The following is a 13785-nucleotide window of genomic DNA, read 5'->3' as shown; positions in this document are numbered from 1 at the left end:
CCTGGCTCCACCCCACACCTGCTGCCTCAGACCTGCACTACAATGTGGTTCACAGGTAACGTGTACGCACGGGATTCTAGCAAGGGAAGTGGGGCAGAACTAGTGTATCCGAGAGGCAGGCTGCTAACCAAGGTCAGAGATAGCCAATCATGTCCTCAACCCAGGTAAACTCCCTAGATCTCCTGGAGAACCCAGAACCTGGACTTGGTGCCTCTGACAGCTATGCAGCTGACCTGGGCAAACCCTCTGACTGTACCCCCGCCCCCATGCCCGCAAATCCGCTGCTTCCACCAGGAAAGGAAACATAATTCCTTACCTCCTTCCTCCTTTCTCCTCCCTGTCCCAAGGTATGTTCTATAATTTGTTTAGTGTCTTTTCTCAAACTTTATTTTTGATGGTGGTAGAATACACATAGCATAAAATTGACCATCGTAACCACTTTTAAGCCCACACCTCCAGGGCATTAGGTGCATTCATGCTGTTGTGTAACCAACACCACTCCAGCTCCAAAATCCCCTTTTCATATAAATCTTCCTTTTGCCTTTGATAGATGAATTTAATCTATGACTGTTTTCTTTTATATCCAGGTAACTGGTGGGCCACTCATTAACTATGTATGCCTTTGAGTTATTCTTTGACACCCGAGACCCCCCATGGGAGGCCAGGCTACTGGGGAGGGGACGGGGTGTGGGATGTTTTGAGTTGGCAGAAAGCAGTAGAGGGGCCTGCCATTGCTGAGTGTCTATGAGACACCAGGCACGTATAAGACATATGAACGATGGGATGTAATTATTCACTTCACCTAGTGTTATGGAGTAACCACATGGAGTGCTAAGGAGAATTCAGTCAAGTTTTTCACACCCACTCCTCACCTTTGGACCCCCTCAGTCCTCATGTGAGGATAGAAAGCCTACGATAATTCCTCTCTGGGCCTTTTATTCCCCCCAGAGGCAGAAATCAGTCTTGGGATTCTGAGCCAGTGACTCACCTTCGTGTGGTTTTGGAGGCACCTGGCAGACCTTGGTCCCCGGCGCTCTGCCCGTCACACTCACCCTTTCACTCCACTCAGTGAGGAACCAGCTCTTGGCGCAGGGTCCCATGTCGCAGTTCTCAATGTCATTTGGCCGGAGCTTCATGTTGCATTCCTCATCGTCAACCACATCCCCGATATTGCTCACACACTTCACATCACGGGTCCTCTGTCCCACGCCACAGGGCACTGAGCACTGAAATACAGCACACTGACATCAGGGGAACCAGAAGCTTCAGCTCTGGGAGAGAATCACCAGAATGGAGCCAGCAGCCTTTGTGACCAGCCCCATGAGACTGAGGCTCTTTCATGCATGTCACCATCTGGGGCAGGGATCTGAGCCCTAGAAACAATCCTTTCCTACAAGACCTTCTTAGATGCCTCGCCTACTGTAAACTAAAAATAAAATCCTAAGCCTCCCAGCTGACTGAGTGGGCCTCCTCTTGGCCAAGGAGACCCCAGAGAAACCTTTAAAACTGATTTCCTGGCCATGACAGGATGGGAGGCTGGACACACCCTGTCATACTGCCTCCCTTTTGCAGTCGAGACACAACTGACCAGCATTAATGTTAAGAGAGAGATCATAAGACTGACAGAATGGACTCTCTGTGGCAACAAGATACCTAATTATAAACAGGACCCAATGCCATGGCAGGCAAGGGTTAAGTCATGCACCTCTGCCCTTAAAGAATACACTATGTTCTAAGTTGCCTAGGAGGAAGATCTTAGGATTCATGGCTTACATCCTGTTTTGAGTAAAGAATATTATTGTCAGTCTCTCCCATTTTATTGTGAATTCTTCAAACTGTTGACACACTGATTAATATGTAACCTGTGGACATTGAAGAGGACACTGGTTTGTTTGTTTGTTTCCGAGTCATAAAGTTTTGCTGATTTATTTCTCACTCATGAAGTTTTATTGACTGTCCTGCACTTAAAACATTTTAGACTGTATGTCGTCATCTGTAGCCAGTGATTGCAACCTCTGTGCTGTACCCTCCAATGAAAAAGAAAACTCCGATTTGAGGGGTTCCCCCTCCTCTCCTAAACTTTCTTCTAAAAGCCTTTCAACTTGTAACAGACTTTGGAACATGTCCAACGTTGTTCGTGTGTCTTCTTGGGTTGATCCTTACATTGGCTTCCAATAAATCTTTTATCAAATTATTTCTGCCTTAATAGTCTTAATTTTGACAGACACTACTGTATTCTTCCAGGCCTCAGTCTTTTCATCTATAAAATGGGTGGGGAAAATTGGAAGGAGTTGGCTCTACCAGCAGTTGCCAACCTTCACTTCACCATGACTCATAAAACAGATGAGGCCAGTATCACAGGGCTCCCCTGGGCTCACCCATAAAGTTGGCTGTGGGCGGCACACACTATCCTAAACTCTATTCAACTATTGGTACATCCTGTGGTTTGCAAAAACAGCCATCCAGACCCCCACAGGAGGGATGGGTTCCCTCCTGTGGAACTCAAGGTTACCCATCTCAGGTCTTGATGGGCTGGAGAGTGTGGTGGGAGCTGGAGAGGGAGCTATGGAGCGGGCTGCCCTGCCTGCGTACCGAAGTCCAGTCAGTCCGGATCTGCCACTCGCTGCAGATCTTGAGTTGGCAAGTGCTGGTGGTCTCGGGCTTCTCCAGGTGCTGGCAGCGGTAGGGCTGCACTGTCAGGCTGCGGTTGGCGTACACCTGGCGGCACAGAACCTGGCGGTGCTGCATGCCCAGGCCACAGGTCTTGCTGCACTCAGACCACTCCCCGATGTCCCAGCTGGTTCAGGAATGAGAGAGCGAGAGTAAGAGACAACCTTCAGTCAACAAGAAGTGAGCGTGAGCCCGCACCAGCGTACACAGAATCATCAGAATCACCATGGGTGAAGTTTCTTACTAGAGCATTGCTTAAAAGCCAGCCTAGGCCAGGCACGGTGGCGCATGCCTGTACTCTCAGGACTTTGGGAAGCTGAGGTGGGAGGATGGCTTGAGCCCAGGAGTTCGAGACCAGCCTGGGCAACATGGCAAAACTCGTCTCTACAAAAAATAACAAAGTTAGCTGGGTGTGGTGGTGTGTGCCTGTAGTCCCAGATACTCGGGAGGCTGAGGTCAGGGTATGGCTTGAGCCTGGTAGATTGAGGCTGCAGTGAGCCATGATTATGCCACTGCACTCCAGCCTGGGCAACAGAGCAAGACCCTGTCTCAAAAAAAGAAAAGAAAAAGAAAAAGAAAAAGTCTGCCTAAGGGTCATCTGACTCTAAAGGAAGATAAATTTGCTTGGCACTTGACATACTATTTACCAGTGATTACGGCCCAGATTCTATAAAAAGTTATAGAAAACTGAAAAACTACAAATGATTTTTATCTAATAAAAAAAAAAATCCTCCAAAGGTTAGTGTTATTACCCTGTAGATCATTAACTCACTTTTGCTACTAACTTAGAAATCTTATTCTAGCACTCTTTATTTTTCATTAACAATTCCCACATCAGTTTCACAAACCCTCCTCTGTCATCTGCTCTGTTATTAGGTTAAACATCAACCCATGCTTGTCATACACTTGGATGGGAATTATATTTTTATTAGTCTGAAAATTGGGTTTTGACCCTTTTAGGGCCCTTTCCCCTTGTTCTTCTTCAAGTGTCCTATTTATCATTCAATAACCAGTTCAAGGCCAGGCGTGGTGGCTCACACCCATAATCCCGGCACTTTGGGAGCCTGAGGTGGGCAGACCATTAGTGCTCAGGAGTTCAAGACCAGCCTGGCCGACATGGCAAAACCCCGTCCCTACAAAAAATACAAAATTTAGCCAGGCGTGGTAATGTGCACTTGTAGTCCCAGCTACTCAGGAGGCTGAAGCGGGAGAATTGCTTGAACCCAGGAGGCAGAGGTTGCTGAGATCGTGCTACTGCACTCTGGCCTGGGCAACAGAGCTAGACTCCGCCAAAAAACAAAAACAAAAACAAAAAACCAAAACAGCTCAAGACCTCTCCCGAGACACTTTTCTTGGCCTCTCCAGGCTGATGTTTTTGTGACTTGCATTATCCTCTTTCTGTAAACAGCTCACCTACGACACTAACTACACTGGCTTCTCATTCTTTGCTTCTTCCGTTGTTTTCCTTACCAGGCTCAAACCTAATTGCTCCAGCTTTGCCAAGGGTGGGCTTCCCAGAAGTGGGTTGACTTGCTAAAGACTATCAGCTCCTGAGTTCATCCTGAAAGATAGGTGTGCCTGCTAAACAGACTGCATTTTATGCGTGGACCAAGTCTTGGATTTCTAAATCAGATTTAGACTGACTTATATCTGCTCCTAGGGTCCTGTGCTCAAGCGACCTGAAGTGACCTGGTAATAGGTGACCTAAATGGAGGGGCCATCTTACAAGGCTGGGCAAGGGAAGATGTTGCAGGGCTCCTCCTCGGGGGTCGGCTTCATGCTGGAGTCACAGTAGCTCTCAGGAGCCTCTTCATGAGTGCTTCTGTGCACACAGCGGAAAATAGGGTACTGCGATCCTGCAACAACAGGAGAATATCTGAAGGACAGTCCCACGCACTGGAAAGCTGGGCTATGGGTGGAGATGCACAGAGATTCGGGTGCTGATGAAGAGAGGGCACAGAAACAGTGAGGACGATTCACACACACATGCACACTTACACTCCCCCTTCATTTGAGGGTTTACACACACCTACCTCACAGGGTCTTTGCTAGGCACTGTGGGGGTACAAAGAAGAACCTGCCCTAAAAGGGAAATGATTATAGAATGAACACAAAAAGTAACTTTTCTAAGGTTCTCTGGAAGTGTCAAAGAGAAAGTGTCCTGAAAGGGTCAAGCTTCATTCTAGAGAAAGAATTGGGCTTGGGTAGACGTGTGTCTGTGTATTTTGGAGGGAGGGGGCTGTCTAGCTCATTAAACTGGAATGAAAGTACCTGCATGACAAAATAGCCTGCTAGACCAGGTACATTTAAGGGACAGGTTGAAGTGCAGAAGTAGAAGATTCAAGAAAGGGCAGAAGAGCAGCTGCTTCCCCCTTTGGCAAGCATCTTACACATTCTTCTAATAAAGTGCCCATCCAATGGTATTTCAGTGATCTGAACATATGTCTACTTCCCATGAGACAGTGAGCTTCTGAGGGACAGGGCTACCTCTTTTTTTTTTTTTTCAGACAGAGTCTTGCTTTGTCACCCAGGCTGGAGTGCAGTGGTGCAATCTCAGCTCACTGCAAGCTCTGCCTCCCGGGTTCACGCCATTCTCCTGCCTCAGCTTCCTGAGTAAGCTGGGACTACAGGCACCTGCCACTGCCCCCAGCTAATGTTTTGTATTTTTAGTAGAGATGGGGTTTCACTGTGGTCTCGATCTCCTGACCTTGTGATCCGCCCGCCTCGGCCTCCCACAGTGCTGGGATTATAGGCGTGAGCCACCATGTCTGGCCAGGGCTACTTCCTAATCTCTGTAGCCCCAGTACCTAGGAGAGTAGCAGGTGATCAATAAATGACTGTTGAATGAATGTTTGAATGGTGTTGAATGAATGTTTATAATAGTTATAGTTTTTTTTTGTTTTACTTTCATTGGATTAATAAGGATACATCTACTTTTGATAAAAAGTCAGAATTTGTTAAACGGAATGTCTAACTCTCAATAAAAAAAAAAAAAGCTGATTCAATTCTGCCTTCCTGTCTCTGCTGCCACCTGGTGGCAACACTGAGCTAATGGACGTTTATAACGTGAGACATGTAACCCTTGAACCTGACGTCTGAACAAACCACGGGAAGATCCTTCTTCACAAATAACTGTCTTCCCCACAGTCCAGGCCAGTATACAACTCCTGCCGGGAAGAATGTTGTACTTTATTCTACAACTCTGTCTTATCTCTGTTGCTAATTGGCCAGGCATTCATACTTTCTGAAGCTCCAACTCCTTACAATTTTAACTGCAACATAGGGGCTATCTTTTAACATAAACGTCTCAATATTTCATCAGTCATGAAACTGTTTCAGTGGTTTTTCAAGCTTATCTTGAAAAGCATAGTAAGAAACTTGACAGTTTGCAAGACAGTGTTGAATCTGAAACAATCATTTGTTTAAATTACCTGGCGGTAAAAATTTACAGCGTGGCTATAACTTGAGACCATTATTTAAAATAACGTTCCAATTAAGCACAATTATTGGCTGAGTAAAAGGCAGTACTGACTGTAAAGTTAATGGGACGCAAAAACTTTTTGTAGAATTAAAGTTTGTCCAGCTACAGATCTCCTTCCATTAAATAGAACAGATTTTTAATTAAATTCAACAAACATTAAGTACACTGTGCAGTTATAAAGGTGAATACAAGGTTCACAGCTTGCAGTGGGGCTCAGCTATTAAGGGATTAAGTAAAGATCTTATTTAGCCTATTCCTTTTCCTTCAGACCATGTGGGTTTAGCTTTTCCACTTAGCTGTTTGTGGATAGGAAAGCAAAAGGAACTATCTCAACCACTTGGCACTCAAATAAGGGAGAAATCAAATTTTTTTAATCAAAAGGATACAGGCTACGATAGGAATGTTCTGTGTCTTGGGAAGATAGGTCCTGCTGGGATTGTCTAGCATCTGGCCGCTGCTTGTCTTCCCTTGACATTTTATGGCGTTTATGGACATCGTCCATGGTCCAGTTCCATGGAAATGAACTCAGAGGCCCTCTGGCTCTCTGAAGGTGGGAAAATGCCAGATCTACACACCTTTTTTTACTTTTTTGAGATGGAGTTTCGCTCTGTCACCCAGGCTGGAGTGCAGTGGCACAATCTCTGCTCACCACAACCTCCACCTCCCGGGTTCAAGCGATTCTTCTGCTTCAGTCTCGGAAGTAGCTGGGATTACAGGTGTCTGCCACTGCGCCCTGCTAATTTTTGTATTTTTAGTAGAGACGCGGTTTAGCCATGTTGTCCAGGCTTGTCTTAAACTCCTGACCTCAGGTAATTTGCCCACCTCGGCCTCCCAAAGTGCTGGGATTACAGGCGTAAGCCACTGCGCCTGGCCCACATCTACAATTCTTGAGTCTAGTGACTGCAGTGGTTTCTTTCTTTGGGTCAGTTTTAACATCTTTAGAAAGGGAGACAGCACCTGGCCACCTCCCATTGTTCAAGATTGCAATTCAGTTATTCCTCTACTTGCTAGCAAGCAGGAACAAGGTGGTGAGGTCAGGAGTTGGCTGGGCTTCAGGCAGCAGGAAAAATATCCGGGATCAGTTCGGTTGCCTTACATGCGGACATGTTGATCAAAATAGAAATATGTCATGTTGAAGGGGGGAACTGTACATGGGTAATTAGCAGATAATAAATGAGGTCAGTGAATTCAGGGGCTAGTGTAGAGGTCAGGGGGACATTATGGAAGAGAGACAAAATAAAGAATAAGAAAAAATTAAATGACTCTAGACTTGGAACTCTAGGAATCAAATGAAACAAGCAAAGAGTTTGACAGAGGCCTGATCAATGGCTGTGTGAATATGGACCACTCCTGGATGCCAGCAACGGGGCCCTTCCCTGAGATGGTGGTATGATGCTGCAAGCACTTAGACAAAGGGAAATTCGACCATGAAAAGCACAGAAATGTGTGGTGTGGATAGCTCCACCAGGAAGGACTGGAGAAGGGTTTGAACGAGGGTATGTGTGAAAATACACAATGGGATCACAAGGGGAAAGGACTTATTCTGTGCATAAGTGACTTGGACATTGCTGGGAGGCTTGGGATTTCCTGGTCACTTGCCATGACTGCTGATGACCATTAGATGAGCTCCATATCTGTGCCTCTGCATTGCCTCACCTACCCTGCATGTCTGGTGCCATCACCGTCTGGGAGAGAGCAAAGGAGAGGCCTCCATGGGGCAATGCCACTTGTCACATGAAAGAAAAAGGAACTAGGATTGCCAGAGAAGGGAGAGATGGGAAACAACACATCCCTAGGTTTGCTTTATTTCCAAGGCACCGCTTCAGTATCTCTTGGGCCTGAGAACTGGTGCCATTTACTGGGTAAAGAAAAGATAGATATGTTGCCTCAGACCTGAGTGGCAGATGCTGAGTGAGTGTGTGTGTGTGTGTGTGTGTGTGTGTACATGCACACATGGGTGTATATGGGCTAAATATCGAAAATGGGTCTTGTGCATGCTCAGTCCAACACCTCACACTCTTGTGAATCTGTGTGTGTGTGTGTGTTTCTGCAACGCAAAGGACAGAAGATTAAACAAAATCATATGGAAATCTAGAGAAAAAGATTTTTTTTTTTTTTTTTGGGACGGAGTCTTGCTCTGTCACCCAGGCTGGAGTGCAGTGGCATGATCTTGGCTCACTGCAACCTCCACCTCCTGGGTTCAAGCAATTGTTCTGCTTCAGCCTCCTGAGTAGCTGGGATTACATATATGCATCACCATGCCCAGCTAATTTTTGTATTTTTGGTGAAGACAGGGTTTTGCCATGTTGGCTGGCTGGTCTTGAACTGCAGACCTCAAGTGATACACCTGCCTTGGCCTCCCAAAATGCTTTGATTACAGGTGGGAGTCACCATGCCCAGCTGCTTATTCAGTTTCTAACAGGTAAATCCACATTCTTTATGCTATGTTGACAGAACATGGGGCAAAGGCAATAATAGACTTGTATATCTAGGATACAATAAAGATATAAAATCGACCCTTATGTCTTTTCTAGTAGCTCATATATTCCACATTTGAAATGTGGTGATGATATATTCGTTTTTTCACAAAACACAGGAGTGCCTACTGTGTGCTCGGTATGATGGCAGGTGCAGAGGCTGCAAAGTGTATATTCATGGAGACAGCCAAGCAGGGCTGGGACAGAAATGTGTCCTGAATTGCTGTGAGGTCCCAAGGATGAAGTGCCTACCTGTTCTTTGCAGAATCAGGAAGGTTTGCAGAGGCGGCGGTCTCAGAGCTTGGAGTATGAGCAGGACTTTGCTGGCCAGACACCAGACTGCCGTAAGGGAGGGATACTAGCATATAGTGAGGTAATAACAGTTATGTTTTGCTTTCAGCCTATCAAAACCTCACTTTATTTAAATTTCAACTCCATACCTCAGTGTGGATCACACAGCTGGGGATGGATTGTGGGGACAAAAACTGGAATGTTTGGTTATGAGTTTGCTCCATTAGAGAGATCGTGGGAGCATCTGAACCAGCACATGCGTTTGCCCTCATCTCATGCTGCTTACAACGCAAGGCCTTATGGGCTCTGGACAGGGTGACAGAGAATCTTCTCCACATGACACCCTTGGTGGAAAACCACACAATGACAATTTTTATCCTTTTTATGACTTTCCCTGTTTTCACCTAGTTCTAAGTGTATCTGGGTCCTTTGATGGGCATCACACCATTACCTAAAGGTAGAATATTTCAATAATAATACATTTTTATCTTGGGTTCCTATATCATTTACGTTACATACTGCTTACCTCTATAATATCATAGAGTCTCACCAAAATGGTTTTGGCCTTAATGCAGAAATATTTCTAGCTTTCTGCCTCTGTCAAGACATATTTTATAGGCATTTAATTTTTCCTCACAAAGTATATAAAAGAAGTTGGTCCAATGAATCTACAGTCCAAATTCTTTGCACATTTATTAAGTATGAGCATAATAAAATTTGCACAATAAAACCTCTATAAATCAACACTCCAGTTACCAAATCATTATGGAATCGCAGAGGTTCCAGGCAGGAAAAGCTCCAGCCCCCAAGAAGAAACGAAGACCTAAATTCTAGTCTCAAAAGCCACTAAGTCAATGCTCTTATGAAAAAGATAAAAACTTTAGAAGTTGTCATGAGAGATTTTTCAGTGTGCTAATTTTGTAAGATGTTCCAGACTTTATACTCTTAGATACAAGTACCAAGAGAAAAGAAAAGAAAGGAAAAGAAAAGAAAAGAAAAAAGAAAAGAAAGGAAAAGAAAAGAAAAGAAAAGAAAAGAAAGGAAAAAAAAAAGAAAAGAAAAGAAAAGAAAAAAACCCACCCCAAACCAATGCTCTGGGATATCACACAGTTCCCCAGTTTGCGGAGATTCCTGGGGGATACAGCCTCCCTGTTTCTTTAGCAACCTCCCCTCAAAGAACAGCTGCTTCAGGGGATCAAACAGGACTTTACTACAAACAGGAGGCTATTATCATATATACGAAGGAAATTATAACTACACAGTTCATAGGTGTATCTGTACAACAAGTCAGCTTGAAACAGACGCAGCACTGATTTCCAACCCGGAAACCAACCTGGTATGGAATGTCAGCTAAAGGGTTTCTGGACACCACATTCCACATCTATCTTAACTTCAGCGTTTTCAAGGAAACGGGACCCTGGGCCCACTTCATCATCCTGATGTGACCCCTGTAACACTGCCATGTTTTGCTTTCAGCCTATCACAACCCTGCTTTATTTAAATTTCACCTAAACTGTATCCTTCTCCCACATCCTACAACTCTATGTTTTCTTTTGTTTGGAGGGACACCCCATGCTTCCTCTGGTGTGTGGACTCCCTTGTTGTGAGGGGTCAATAAAGCTGACTTTGTTGGGCTTCAGGTTTGTCCTTGGTGGTCCTAGCTGATCAGGTTGGAATAATGGATGAATACAGGGTTGGGATTTTACTGGGATAGTATGGGAGTTGTGAGTGCTGGTCAGTGTAAAAGCCAGCTAACTAACATGCCAAGCACCCAAAGTTTTTTTTTTTTTTTTTTCCTGAAATCCTGAGATTTGAGAATGAGTTTCAGCTGGGATTTGTGTAAGTCTTCCACAACCCTGACTTGGAGATTAAATTTTAGATCTTGAAGTATGTGAGTGTATTCTGTTTATTCATGAATATATGTGCGCAGCAGGCCTGAGATGCTCAAACCCCGCACATGCCAAAGACAGGCCCTTGACCAGCTCCTGAGAGAGAAACTCTAAGCCCTTGGAATATGCCACCTGATAAGAGTGTTTTTTTATGTCTGAGGTCTTGGGCCCCGTGGTATTGGTTTGGCTTCTGGGGTGGTAAAGGGAGAGTAGCTAGTGTCACTCATGTGGGAGCTGTGTACCTAGACGAGAGACCCCAGTAAAAACCCGGGACACCAAAGCTCGGATGAGCATCTCTGGTTGGCAGTACTTGGCATGTGTTCTCAGTCTCTGAGTTACATCATTTCTGAGAGAATTAAGTGCATCCCTGTGTGACTCTGCTGGAGGGGACACCTGGAAGCTGGCGCCTGGCATCTCCTGGACTTTTTCAATGTGCCTTTTCCTTTATTAACTTGAATCCCTGCCCTTTGACTGTGATGAATTGTAACAGCTCTTCTGGGTCTTGTAAGTCCTTTGAGCCAATCAGTAAGCCTGAGGGTGGTCTTGGGGGCCCAACACAATCCGTCACACCCATGAGCCATCTCACAGACAGGCTCACAGAGGTGACGGTTTGCCATGTCCCTTGGGCCAGGGTCCCCAGTCGGTACCAGTCCATGGCCTGTTAGGAACCAGGTCACACAGCAGGAGGTGACTGGTGGGTGGGCGAGATCAGTGGTGGCGTTACCTTCTCATAGGAGTGTGAACCCTATTGGGAACTGTGCAGGCAAGGGATCTAGGTTGTGTGCTCCTTATGAGACTGCAATGCCTGATGATCTGTGATAGGGCAGTTTCATCCTGAAACCATCCCCCCTACCCTGCCACCATCCATGGAAAATCGTCTTCCACAAAACCAGTCCCTGGTGCCAAAAAAGCCAGGGACCACTGCCTTGGGCCACCCACACACTCCTTGCTTAGGGTTCTGCAGGGATCCACACGTCCCCCACGCAGGCTCACCTTTCCCACAGGTCGTGGAGCATTCTGTCGTCCCAAGCTGCTTCCAGTTGTGATCCCGGCTGCGCCGTGGCAGCTGCGGTGCTGGTGGCACCAAGTTGTCTGGTCGACGGGGAGAAAATCTGTCCGGATGCCTGACTGGGAAGGTCTGTGCCGATTCTGAGGTGAACATCTCAGGGGGCTCCCCACGCAAGTCTTCCTTCTCCTCGTTCCTCCCTTTCTCTTCTCCCTCCTCCTGGCTCCTGCCTTCTGTCACCAACTGGCCATTGAAGGGGTCCCCTAGGAGAGGTGAGCGTGCACACACAGAATCAGGATCAGTTTAGACCCTGGGTTGTAAAGAGGAAACTGCTTCGACATTAGACGCTGTGTAGCATGAGATCATTTCTAAGTCACAGCACATAAGCACATCTGTTTAAAATAAGCGGATACCCACTAGTGCTTTCCCTCACATGCAAAGCACTTTTGAAAATCAATAAGACAAAGACGAACGTTGCAGTAGGAATAGTAGTGGTGAGCCACAGAGAGTTCACATAAAAAGGAATACAAACAGCTAAAACCCATGCAAAAATCCTCAACTTTACTCATAACTCCATAAATACATATGAAAAGAACACCACCACCACCTCTATTTATCCAACACCAAAGACTGGAAAGTTTGGAAACCCTTAAATCCCTTAACTCCCGTTGAAGGTGCAGGAAAATACACTTCCAGTCACTATGGATGAGCCTGCAAATAGATGCATGGTTTTGGAGGGAAATCTGGCATTATCTATCCAAATTTTAAATGCACATACCCTTTGACCTAACAATTCAGTTTCTAGCACATCTGTTCCACAAATATTTTCTTTTACATAAATCTGAATATACAAGTATGGTTACTGAGGTATTATTTCAAATAGCACAACAGTAGAACAGACACAAATGTTCACCAGTGGCACTGGTTAAACTACATTATGCTACAAGTACAAAATGGAATACTGTGTGATTTTTGAAAAGAATGCAGCAAATACACATTCTGACATGAAGAAATGACTGAATATTGTTTGGTGAAAGAAAAAAGCATAACACACACACATACACAAAGGTGTGGCAGGTCACTTTTTTGAGATACTAATTTGTATTTGATTTTCTATCTTTATTCCTCCACCTCCTCCTCCAGTTTGAAAGAGTAGCCAAGTCCTTAGATGTTATTGCTTTGTTTTTGTGCCCTGAAATCTTCTGTGTTCTACCTGTCCATCCCTCTGTCCTCCCAGCCCCTGGCAACCACTGATCTTTTTGCTGTCTCCATAGTTTTAACTTTTCTAGAATGTCATATAGTTGGAATCAAACAATAGGTAGTCTTTTCAGATTGGCCTCTTTCATTTAGTAATCTGCATGGAAGGTTTCTCCAAGTCTCTTTGTGACGTGATGATGGCTCATTTATTTTTAGCCCTAAATAATATTCCATTAGTTTTTATCTATCCACCTATTGAAGGACTTCTTGGTGGCTTCCAAGTTTTGGCAATTATGTGGCAGTTGCTTTTGACTGTATATATTTTGATTTTGACTGAATATTGTTCAAGTATGTATCATTTTAATACAAAATAAGGAGGCAAATTCTAGGGTTACTGTAGAACACAGTTAAAACTACAAGGGGGTGGCTGGGTGCAGTGGCTCACACCTGTAATCACAGCACTTTGGGAGGCCGAGGTGGGTGGATCATGAGGTCAGGAGATCAAGACCGTCCTGGATAACACAGTGAAATCCCACCTCTACTAAAAATACAAAATAGCCAGGCGTGGTGGCGGGCGCCTGTAGTCCCAGGTACTTGGGAGGCTGAGGCAGGAGAATGGCGTGAACCCAGGAGGCAGAGCTTGTAGTGAGCTGAGATTGAGCCACTGCACTCCAGCCTGGGCGACAGAGTGAGACTCCATCTCAAAAAAACCCCAAAAAACAAAAAACAACAACTACAGGGCAGATGGGTGAGGTGGCTCATGCCTGTAATCCC

General features: G+C 45.3%; 1 protein-coding gene across 2 annotated transcripts in view; it reads right to left on the bottom strand.

Annotated features, from left to right (window-relative positions):
* Nucleotides 1-13785, bottom strand: part of THSD4 (thrombospondin type 1 domain containing 4) — a 664019-nt gene that overhangs the window by 31850 nt on the left and 618384 nt on the right. For both annotated transcript variants that reach the window (XM_038010111.2, XM_008016049.3), the window contains 4 exons: nucleotides 11802-12077; nucleotides 4397-4526; nucleotides 2593-2797; nucleotides 1053-1226 (listed from right to left, as the gene is read on the bottom strand). In XM_038010111.2, coding sequence (XP_037866039.2) covers nucleotides 1053-1226; nucleotides 2593-2797; nucleotides 4397-4526; nucleotides 11802-12077 — 785 coding nt within the window. The remainder of the gene's footprint in view (nucleotides 1-1052; nucleotides 1227-2592; nucleotides 2798-4396; nucleotides 4527-11801; nucleotides 12078-13785) is intronic.

Source organism: Chlorocebus sabaeus, chromosome 26 (genome assembly GCF_047675955.1).
Source record: "Chlorocebus sabaeus isolate Y175 chromosome 26, mChlSab1.0.hap1, whole genome shotgun sequence".
NCBI classification, from domain to species: domain Eukaryota; kingdom Metazoa; phylum Chordata; class Mammalia; order Primates; family Cercopithecidae; genus Chlorocebus; species Chlorocebus sabaeus.
This window is presented reverse-complemented; position numbering and strand designations above follow the sequence as displayed.